The sequence below is a fragment of the Nannospalax galili genome, unplaced genomic scaffold (assembly GCF_000622305.1).
Source record: "Nannospalax galili isolate Female #2095 unplaced genomic scaffold, S.galili_v1.0 scaffold305, whole genome shotgun sequence".
Lineage (NCBI taxonomy): Eukaryota > Metazoa > Chordata > Mammalia > Rodentia > Spalacidae > Nannospalax > Nannospalax galili.
This window is the reverse complement of record NW_008356258.1, coordinates 2,016,907-2,029,209: the sequence shown is the minus strand read 5'-3', so window position 1 is coordinate 2,029,209 and position 12,303 is coordinate 2,016,907. Positions and strand designations below refer to the sequence as shown.

General features: G+C 39.1%; 1 protein-coding gene across 2 annotated transcripts in view; it reads right to left on the bottom strand.

Moving 5' to 3' along the window:
* Positions 1-12,303, bottom strand: part of Fam160a1 (family with sequence similarity 160 member A1) — a 337,430-nt gene that overhangs the window by 105,410 nt on the left and 219,717 nt on the right. For both annotated transcript variants that reach the window (XM_029556760.1, XM_008854254.2), the window contains exon 4: positions 4,264-4,890. In XM_029556760.1, coding sequence (XP_029412620.1) covers positions 4,264-4,890 — 627 coding nt within the window. The remainder of the gene's footprint in view (positions 1-4,263; positions 4,891-12,303) is intronic.

The window sequence follows — 12,303 nt, the reverse complement described above, 5'->3', positions numbered from 1 at the left end:
AGCTTCTGGCACCGAAGTGGTATTTATAAACAGGGAAATAACTCCAGTGGTGTTTTGGATCACTATATGATGCCTGTTATAGACAACGTGGGAGCCCAAGGGACTCCCAGATAGTAACCCTTCATAGAACTGGGAAAATAAACAGCAGACCCCAATTTTATCTAAGGGAATATTGACAACTGATTGCTGCTAGATGAGGAACAGCTGACCTTCCTAAAACAAAGACCTCTAGATAGGCTGACTAGATTCACCAGATGGACAAGTAGTGGGGAAAGCTGGGGGTGCTGACAACACAGCAGACAGTAGAGGGATGACAGAGTATAAGGGCTAGTAGGGGAGGAGGGAGGCTATGGGAGGGTGTCATGCGGGAAGTGGGTGTATAGTTGAATAAGATGGTTTAGGATGTTATGTGTGATATACACACAGAAAAAAAATCAACAAATTTATTTAAATGTATTATATTTGAGGAAGCATAAAAGTTTACATCATGTTCATTAGTAGAGGGATAAACATTACTGTTGAAATCTACCTGATGACTATAGACATACACAAGCGCCAAGGATCCGAGTGCAAACAATTATGACTAGTAATAATCAGATACACATAGATTAGAGACACATACACCAACATCTCCGTGTTAGTAGCAAAAACATTGAGTCTTTCTGGAAGAAACAGTATATTTTAGAATGCAATGAAGACCTTTTTGGAGGTTTAAAAACTCATTCAATTTTATGTCTTACAGGGCTTATACTGAGTTCAATATTGTATAACTGTATTGATTTAACAGCGAACCTGCAAATTTTATAGCCACTTTTGAAGGAGCTGTGTCTTTGTCTGGAAACTCTTATTGGGCATGTTAAAGCTGTAATGATATGCTTCTTCTAAAAAAAATATTTTAAAAATGTAGGAAACAGCCTATCTTGAAATGGAGATCTTTAAAGGGTCAAAACTCATTCAATTTTATACCTTAGAGGGTTTATACTGAGTTCAATATTGTATAACTGTATTAATTAAAAAGTGAACCTAAAAATTTTATAGCCACTTTTGAAAGAGATGTATCTTTGCTCTGAAAACTGTTATTGAGTATGTTAAAGCTGTAATGAAATGCTTCCTCTAAAAAATAAAAAATATACATGACTCCTGGCTAGATGAATAATGCAGAAGGAAACGCTGACTGGCGGGAAGACAGGCTAGTCAGAATCAGGTGACACAGACCCAGTGGTTGTGGGCACTGCTTCCAGTGTTCCTGCTTTGACACAACCTGAAGATGTCTCCTTTCGATCTAGTAACCAACTATGACTAGTAATAATCAGATATAGAGAGATTAGAAACACATGTGCAAACGTCTTAGCATCAATTGCATTAAAAATGATTTTTTTCTGTATGAAACTGTGTATTTTAATGATGAAATGGAGATCTTTTTTAAAGGTTAAAACCTCATTTAATTTTATGTCTTAAAGGGTTTATACTGAGTACAATATTGTATAACTGTTTTAATTCAACTGTAAACCTAAAAATTTACAGCCAATCTTGAAACAGATGCATCTTAGCTCTGGAAATTGTTATTGAATATGTCAATGCTGTTGTCATGAAATGCTTCTTCTTCTTATGTGGTTACTAAATAAACAATTAAAAAAGAGTTTTGGATCTAAATGATGTGTATATCACAGTTTAGTATTCTTTTTTATTTTATGTATATGAGTATATTGCCTACATGTGTGTAAGTGTACCTATGCCATGCAATGCCCACAGAGGACAGAAGAGGGTGTTGGATTCCCCTGGAACTAGAGTTACAGATGGTTGTTACAAATGGCTGTTAGCTGTGTGAGTGCTGGGAACTGAACCTGCAAGAGCAGTCAGTGCTCTTAACCACTGAGTCATCTCTCCAGCCCGCATTTTAGTATTCTTTCAAATGTTTAGTACTTTACTTTTTCTGTGCTAAAAGTTGTAAAACATGAACTGTACTAACTTTATGAGTTGATTTTGTGGGAATATTCTATTTATATGTTATCTACAAACTACAGAACTTTCCATTTTTAACCTTTTTTGTGTCTTTCAGTAAGGTTTTATAATTTTCTTAGTAAAGGCTTTTCATATATTTATTAGGTTTACTAAACCACCTGAACATTTTATTGCTTTCTTACAATGTCTACTGTCCTTTAGCAGTAGAACTGTCTAAAACAATTTCAATACTAAAGCCCAAATCCGTATAGGTCCCTCATACAACTGTCCTTTTCTTAAAACATCATATTTAGAGCAGTTCAAGGGTTAGAGTGACACTGAAAGAAAGGTGCAGTGATACCTCATAAGCCCCCATCCCCAACATGCACATAGCCTCCCGCATTATCAACAGCCTCCACCAGAGTGGTACCTCTTTGCCATTGGTAAACCTAAACTGACATCTTATAGTCATCCAAAGTCCACAGTTCAAATGAGAATTCACTCTTGTACACTCTGTAGCTAAACGTACAGTGGTGTGCATTCACCATAGCAGCACCACAGATGGTATTTTCACTGCCATAACAATACTCTGTGCTTTGCCTATTCATCCATCCTCCTGCCCTGACTTGGAAAACACTTATCTTTTTACTGTTACCAAAGCTTTTTTTCCTCTTTAGAATGACATATAGTGGAATTAATACAGCATGCAGACCTTTCAGATTGACTATTTTCAACTTAGTAACAGGCATTTTAGGTTCCTGTGTCTTTTCATTGAATTGATAGCTCATTTCTTTCTTCTTCTTCTTTTTTTTTTTTTTTCGGTCTTTTTGAGACAGGGTCTCCCTGTAGCCCCAGCTGTCCTGGAACTCACTATGTAGACCAGGCTGGCCTTGAACTCACAGAGATACGCCTGCCTCTGCCTCCCAAGTGCTGGGATTAAAGGCGCGCGCCACCATGCCCGGCTAGCTCATTTCTTTTTAGTTGAATAATATTCAGTATCTAGGTGTATCACAGTTTTTATTCACCTACTAAAGGACATCTTAGTTGCTTCTACATTTAAAAAAATATACATAAAGCTGCTAGAAACATTCACATTCAGGTGTTTGTGTGGACATAAGTTTTAATTCCTTTGGGTAAATACCAAGGAATGCATCATATGGTTGATGAACCATATGATATGAACCATATTACAAAAGCATGCTTTATAAGAAACCATCAAGCTGCCTTCCAAATGGCTGCACCATTTTGTATTTCTACCAGTAATTAATAAGAGTTCCTGTTTCTACATCATTGCCAGCACTTGGTGTTGTCAGGATGGCACCCAAACATTAACTGCAGGTGAACTGCTTCCCTACCAGCTCATATCCCTATGCTAAGCAAACATACCCACCCTTATAAATTTCTAAATGCCTTCTAGGAATGTGCTTCTCTTGGTCAAAATCTACCATTATGGTGTTAATTAGCAATGAATCTAATCTACCCATGACAACTTGCCTAGGTGGTTCCAGCAAAACTCACTAAAGGCCTCCCAAATTATCCCAACTATGTAAGACTATATAGTTTATAAAGACTAGTAAAAATAATAGGGAACAGACTTGTTCACTGAGCTTGGAAAGTATTGATAGCTGTTGCCCAACCAGCATAAGATATAAATTTATAAATCTGTCTGTCATTCACATGCCCTTCACACCAAAAAATATTCAAAGACCTACAACCCCCCATAAATCCTAAATTGCTTCCATTTTCTTCTGGAGCTGATTGGACTTTGGCTACTGCAGTATATGCCAAGAACACTGCACTGTATTTGTTACCTCACTGTGGATTAAGAAACTATACAAAGTAGAAAATGCTTTGCTACTGCAACTATGTATTCATTTTCAAAAATAAAATCAATGCTTTGGACCTATAACTAATGGTCATTATCTTGCTGCAAAATGAATTAATTTGTGAAACTAGCTGTGAGGAGTCTTACCACATGCCTTGATTCAGAGAAGCAAAGTCAACCTGAACGGCTATGAATTTTAAAAGTGCAGCTTTTACCAACCTCTCAGCATATGCTCTAGGAAAAAAACTAAAATTGTTCCCAACCTAATAAAAATGAATCAAGAAATGGCCGCAAATCTGTTTGACCCTAGAGGCCTATTTTAAGCTGTCACTGCTCAGCCAAATAGCATCTTGACTCAAATTCTTCTGCTACCTCCAAACAAGTTTTTCTCATCTTTCCATAGAAGGTACAACTTGGAATAAAAGCATATATTAGTGACACATGAGAAAAAAAAAGGGGTGGGGTGTGTGGATAGCATACCAAGGAGAGGGACTTACTGGACAGAAATAGGTGTTCTCCACGATGTGATGGGCCACCATGGTGTTCTCAGCAGAGAGAGACATGATAAATAACAGAGCATCCCGAGCTTGCTGGCCTACTGTCCCCTCGCGATGAATGAAGGGTATCAGAAGGGAGAAGATGAGGAAGTTGGCAGCCCCTTGGTCCTCACTGGTGTGGAAGAAGAGTTCCAGAATGGATGGATCTTTGGCAAGGATGGAACAGAGCTGGTTGAGCAAAACTACCAGTTTCCCCTCCACAGCTGCAGTGGCTGTTCCCGAACAAGAGCTCAGCAACATCATCAAGGGCTTCAGAATGGGCTTATGGTGCAGCAAAGGCTGGTGTGACTGGGTGACCAACATCTCGTACATCCTTAGCTGCTCAATTTTAGTTTCATCAGTAAATTCTCGTCTCAAACTCCAAAGGAAGAGCTTCTCCATGATATTCTCCGAGACGACAAATTCCAGAATCGGCCCCATCGCAGCACCCTTGGCTTTCTCCTCAATTAGCAGGAAAATCATGTGTTCTACATAGTTCTGCACAGCACTGGCCTCATCTGGGGGAATAGACCCATACTTTGCCTGGGTGTTCTTCAAGGGATCGTGCTTCTCTAAAATTTTCACAACCTGTAACCATATCAAACATGTCATCCATTTACTGTTTACTGTAAAAAAAAAACATAAAAACAAAAAAACACCACCATTGATTTTACCAAATTGGCACAAAAAATGCAGAAGCCAATATAATATGTATTAGACCCATAATTATCAAATATATCAATAGAATAATGGTAAACAAAGAGCAGAAATGCAAAAATAATGTTTTATATTCAGGGGGGTAAAAATGCACTAAATAAGTAAAAGAAGACCTAACTACCCATATTCTCCTATAAACAGAGTTGTTCTAGAGATTTCAGCAGAAGAATATAACTGCTGTACACTCATGAGAAACACTATGCCTCCCTTCTTCATTTGAAAGGGCATCCCCAGCAACCAAGCACACAACACAGCAACAAGACAGATAAAGGAAATGGAAAAAGAAGAGGCCTATCACTAGCAGAATGAATTCTAACAAAAGGCATACACTAAGACCAAAAACTTAAGCATCTGAACATTTCACTTAAGCCCCCCAAAAAATCCCACTGAGATAATCAATCACAAAAGAAATCCCAAAGCTTGGAGTAATATAAAAGTTTTAAACACAGCAGTAGTGACAGTGAAGGCATTTAATGCAACTAAATTAAATACCACCTGAATGTGTTTAAGGTGATACATTTTGTTCAATATACTTCTAAGTCATATTACAGCCTTGATCTATTTCTCTCCCTTCCCCTGCTGGATCCCAATGCCTACCATCTCTTTCTTCCATGGATACTTCTATTTTGGGGCCTGGAAATTTAAGCCATTTTATATTCAATTTTTATTTTAATTTTGTGACTTGGGATTCCTATGACAATCTCATTCAATTTACTTCCTTTAAAATACATCATGTGCTAATTTTTAGAGCACCTGACGTTTATCATTTACCTTTGCTTCTCTCTGCCTTTCTGAATTGCATACAATGCGGTGTTTTCCTCCAGCAGTGCCCTCCTGGCCCAGGTCTAAGATGTGTTGTTACATGTTCTGTATTTGGGTAACAGAATTTTTGCGAGTCACTGGGGAAGTTGGCAAATGTACATGTCAGCATGCTGAGCAATTAGGGAATTCATTTCTTAGGAAAAAGTCTCAGTTTCTCCTTTGTCAGAAGCTTAGGAAAGGAATCTTTATGGATCAAGCAAGTACATCCTGACAGAATGAATGCATTTCCACATATCTATGACTTCTATTAACTTCCATTATAAAATTGATGATGCTATGTGATAAAGGAATAAGTCGTCCCAACACTTTTGAGTTAGCATTTTTCACGAAGAACAGCCTTTGATGGGCAGCTACACAAAAGGTTTATGGCCTGCTGACAGGTGACTAGAGGACAGTCATTGGACACTATCTTCTTTGCCACATACCTGCCTCCAGAGAGCACATACTGTCACACACCTTTCCAAGGGCTACAGAATTCCCTGCAGGTCTACTGGCCCCACAGGTGGCAGCAGCAAATGCCTCACCTCCCCACCTTGGGGAGCCTGTCTGTCTCTCCCTGTGGCTTTTGGCTTTAATAACAGCTACAGAGAGGAACAGAGTAAAACACGGGTTCTAAGGGAACTTTCACATGAACACCACACACCTCCCAGCCCTCAGAGCCCCTAGTGTCAAGGCTCGGCATTCTGAAGGACAAATTAGCTCATGCTTTGTCAACACTATGATTTCAATGTCCTCAATCTTTCTAGAAAATAACATAGCAATAACATAACAGAAGTTATAACAGAAATTACATCAGGAGTTATAAAGTTCTTCTTGCCCTTTGACATGCTAATCTGATTTTAAAGGAAATGTCCCAAGGGAAAAAAAACAAAAACAAAATAATCTGCTAAAATGTTCATGTCAATGTTATTTTCCAGCAATGAAAAATAAAAATACTATTGATCCAAATGGTCAAGAATAAGCAAAATAAAATAAAATACATTGTATCATCACCCAATATAACTACTGTTGTATAAGTGAATTATATTACCGCACACAAATCTATATATGAAATAACTTGTTAGAAAGCAAATATAGGGGCTGGAGAGATGACTCAGCATTAAGAGCACTGTCTGCTCTTGCAGAGAATCCAGGTTTGATTCCCAGCACCCACATGGCAGCTAACAATAGTCTATAACTTCAGTTCCAGGAGATCTGATGCCCTCTGCTGGCCCTGCATGGCATGGATGCACTCACTTTGTACACATAAAATAAAAATAATAAATAAAATTTTAAAAATTTAAAAGCAAATATAAAGCTAGTCATAGTAGCACATGCCCGTAATCCCAGCACTTGGAAGGTGGACTGGAAGTTCAATGCCAGTGTAGGTTATATAATGAGACATCTCAAAAAACTAAATGGGGAAGATGGGGGGGCAAGGATAAATGAGATTTTAAGTTTAATGGTGCCTCTGTAAATTGATCTAATTTCACAACATAAATTGTAAATACAAGTAGACAAAGCAGCTTTGTATTAAAAAGTAGTTTTGTCTAGAAAGAGGAGCAATACACTGAAGTAAAACAATTACTGAAAATCCAATTCTCTGGAATACTTTAGCAATAGAAACTTACAAATGTGAATTTATACTGTATGTATGCAAACAAATATTTATTGTATACCTAATGTGTATGTATAATATACAGCAAAATTCTTTATTTACATGAACACAACTTTCATTTACTTTCTTCTCTTTCGTTAGCCTGCATGTATGTTATTTATTCCAATTCAAGAACTCTACAACTGAGTTACACTCCCAGTCCTACTAGGAGACATCTTCAAAAGAGAACAGAGAATTTCTACAGAATGAAAACTGCTGAGCAGTTTTTAAGCGGAAGTGTCTTAGCCTCCTTACAGCCGCGCCTTCACACTGCTTTCTGGGAAATGGGCAGAGAGAGATGAGAACAGGGTCATAACCCACAGAGATGAAAGGTTTATTGATTTTCTAGAAGGAAGCAGACATCTTGAACTCCTTTGCTCACTCTTGGTCCTGGCAGGTGGTTTTACTGCCTAGAAGATGGGTGTGTTATAACCTAAGGCTGTGAGTCACAGAGCACACAAGCTCAGTGCTGACTGCGCTCAGTTGCCACACATCCTGAGCCTTGCTTCTCAGTAGACCTTCCCAGGCTCTCTCCCCTTCCCTTCCAGACAACACACCCAAGACCTGATTTTCAAGTGGGTTCTGAGACCTCACCCTGGTCTCCTACCCTGGCAGGGAATGCCTCAGAAAGCACCTGGCTGGAGTTCAGCCTGCACTGAAATGCCAAAGAGCTTCTACCCTGATGTTCCAACCTGCCACCCCAATGCAGCCATGGTCCATTCTGTTCCTGCAGATTGACTTCTGACATGATCTGGACTTTGCTTATCTTTTCCCTCTGTGTCCTCTCTTCACATCACTGCTATCAAACTCCCACACACCTGTTTATATACCCACCCACTGAAGCCAGCCTGTTGGACAGGGCAATTCCATGATGTGAGGCTGCATACAGCACCTCCTGCAGGCCTGGCCCTTCCTTTGATTATCTGCTGTGTTGGACTAGATCTTGCCTCAGGTTTCCCATCCCAAGCCTCTTCTGTGTACTTTCAATGATGAGGACTCTGAACAGGTAGGAAAAAACAAATAAGAAGGCTGGAGGGGTCACAGTGGGTGAGACAGTAAGAGCAAAATATACTTTGTCCACCTTTCCTTTACAAAACAAGTTCACTTTATTAGGCCGAAAATGACATTTAATAAACTAATCAGCATATGATAAAAGCCTACACTCATGAACTAAACTAGTTCAGATTAAAAAATGATAAATGTTTTACTGATCATAATTGGAGACTTTTTATCTAGAGAGAGAAGTGAAAGGGAGGAAAGGACAGAGAGAGAGAGAGAGAGAGAGAGAGAGAGAGAGAGAGAGAGAATTAATATCATGAACCTGGATCACATTTAATTCCACATGTAAATTGCCACAATTCTAAAAGGAAGCACAAAAATGAACAGTGTGCACAATAGTTTTCAAATTACCATCAGACTAAAGTAACTAAATTTAACCTAACTTCAAAGTCTTTTGACTTATAAATATGAGTATCATCATGGATAAATAAAATTAGCAAATAACCCATTTCTTTCATAAGGAATATCAGATATCCCCATCCTTATCCCTAATGATGGCCCTATCAGTCAGTGATAATGGGTCTGAACATCAAACAGTGACAAATTCTAAATAGGAAATAAATGAAAGAGCCACATTAATCACATAATTGTACCTCAAACTAAATGATTACCCTTCACCATAAACACAAGAGTCCTCTGCCAGATTTTCTTCAGCCTCATCTTATCACAGTTCTGTGCCTTCCAGCCACATGGATTATGCTACATTGGCTACAGCCTACTTATTTCAAGAAAGTCACATGAGTAAAACTCACACTTCTAAATCCTTTGGAATGCTAATTTAAAGTGGCAACTGGAAAAAAAAAATCAAGTTACTAAGCAACATTTTCCACTGCACAGAAGGGCAGGATTTAGCTGTCATAGGCCAAATTCCACTTTATGTACCCAAAACACAAAAGTCAAGCTTCCATCCTGGGCTTGGTTATGACTTAATAGTTGGGTCTTTCAATTTGGGGCATTCCTTGAATACCTATCTCTATAGTATCTTACTAGGCTGCCCAGTCTTCCTTTTTCCTTTTCAGTGCTGAAGACTGAACCCAGACCCTTGCACTAGGTAAGCTCCCTACCACTAAACTACAACCTTAGTATTTTGTTTTAAATTTTGAAACAGGGTCTAAGTTGCCTAGGCTGGCCTTGAACTTGTTGTGTACGCTAGGCTAACCTTGAATTTGAAATCTTGATTAACTGGAATTGCAAGCATGTACTACCATGTCTGGCTTTGTTTCTTTTAATATTAAAATTATAATATCCTTGTAAAATGTATGTACTTATCCGAGTTACTTAATATGAGCTCCAATCCTGAGCTGCAGAGTTGTCTAAATCGATGATTAAAAAATAAGATAAGGAGCTGGAGAGATGGCTCAGTGGTTAAGAGCACTTGCTGCTCTTGCAGACGACCTGGGTTCCATTCCAGCACCCACATGATGGCTAACAACCATCCGTAACTCCAGTTACAGGGGAATGCAGCACACTCTTTTGATCTCCACAAGCATTGCACGACATGGGTGCACCTACCTATGTGCAGGCAATACACTCATATACATAAAAGATAAATAATAAATAAAAAATTTTTTAAAAGATCCAAGAGCCCTCTCTCCTACCTGCAGGCCTCTCTGCAGGGTAAGTCCATTGTGCCCATTGCTCCTGGACTCGCCCAGCCTCATTCACCCTCCCATCTCTGCCGCCATTCTCTCCTCCAAGTTTGGGCCCTGCCCCATTCCTTGTCTTGGGGCCCCAGACACCTGGAGAACCAATACTGCTCCCTGATCCTTTTCATCCAGACCAACGTAGTGCCTTCTCTGGGCCCCAGGAGCACTGCTTTTGTGCCTGGCCCGACCCTCACCTCCCTCTGCTTCCATGGGCCTGCACCACCCACCAGCCTCTTTCTGGGACACTGGGGCTGACCTTTCCTCTTCTGACCTTTCCTCTTCCTGATCCTTTGCATCCAGACCAACTCAGCTCCTCAGTGCAGTCCCAAGGAGGCCTTGGGGCCTCTTCCCACTCCAACTACCTTTGCATCTCTTGGTGGCACAGCCACTAGCTGCCCTAGACCAGCATCTTTCCTGGGCCAGGCTCCCAAGCCAGTCCAACCCACAAATTCCTAAGGCCAAAATCGTTCCTGGAGGGATCCAGACCTTAGGAGACAGCCTGAAAACATCTGACCATCACCTGAATTGGACATCTGTGGGAATTCTTGAAGACAAAAGCAATCCGGCCACTCCAATATAAAATCAAAAGAAGAACTGGAACCTTAGAGGAACCAGCTTTTCATGCCCAAAAACTAAACCACAAAAACACATGAAGTTCACAAAAAGAAGCAGACCTAAACTTGAAGGCCTGAGTCTCTCACAAGAATCAGAAACTACAAAAGAAATTCACATGTCAAAAATCACAGAGAAAAAAATAACATGAAAAACCAAAATAACATATCCCCACCAAACACCAGTAGTACTCTACAGGAGTACAATGAGAACCCTCCAGAGATAATGCAGGACATAGAACGCAAAAGAACAATTATAAACATGATAAAAGAATTTGGTGAATTTAAAGAACACACAAACAAAGAAATCAAAGAACTGAAGGAAGATAGGGATAAACTTCTGAATGAATTCAGAAAAGAGTTAGAAATATTGAAGAATACTCAGGCTGAAATGAAGAAGGAAGTGAAACACTCAGTAAGCCAATTAGAATGAATGAAATGGAAAACAGAGTATTAAGACTGGAAGATAAAGTGGAGGAACTAGATGATGCAAGCAAAGATTATGAAAAATTTAAGAAATCACAAGAATGGAATATGCAGGAATTGTGTGACAACATAAAAAGACCAAACTTACAAATCATAGGCATACAGGAAGGAGAAGAATCCCAAGACAATGGCATGGACTAGATCTTCAACAGAATCGTGGAAGAAAATTTCCAAAAATTAAAGAAATACATGCCCATACAAATACAAGAAGATATAGAATACCAAACAGACAGGACCAGAAAAGAAACTCTTCACGGCACACCATAGTAAAAACACTAAACATACAAAACAAAGAGACAATTCTGAAAGCTGCAAAAGAGAAACATCAAGTCACATATAAAGGAAAACCCATTAGGATTACAGCTGACTTTTCAGTGCAAACTATGAAAGCCAGAAGAACCTAGACCAAAGTGTTCCCAGTTTTAAATGAGCACAGATGCCAACCAAGATTAATATACCCAGCCAAAATGTCTATTATCGTCAAAGGGGAAAGCAAACACTTCCATGACATAAATAGGCTGAAGGAACTGATGTCCACAAAACCAGCCCTTCGGAGAGTTCTGGAAGCAATACAAAGAGGTGAAGAAAGCAATGACTATACCCAAGGGATTGTGGAAAGAAATCCAATGAAGGTATAACTGTGGAAAGGTACAGTTATATCAAGAATGTAAACAGAAATAAAAATGACAGGAATCAATAACCATCTTTCATTGAATAGGCTGAAGGAACTGATGTCCACAAAACCAGCCCTTCAGAGAGTTCTGGAAGCAATACAAAGAGCTGAAGAAAGGAATGACTATACCCAAGGGATTGTGGAAAGAATTCCAATGAAGGTTTAACTGTGGAAAGTTACAGTTATATCAAGAATGTAAACAGAAATAAAAATGACAGGAATCAATACCCATCTTTTATTAATAACTTTAAATATTAACGGACTGTACTCCTCAGTCAAAAGACAGACTATGTGAATGGATTAAGAAATAAAACGCATCTTTTTATGGTCTGCAAGAAACTCATCTCAGAT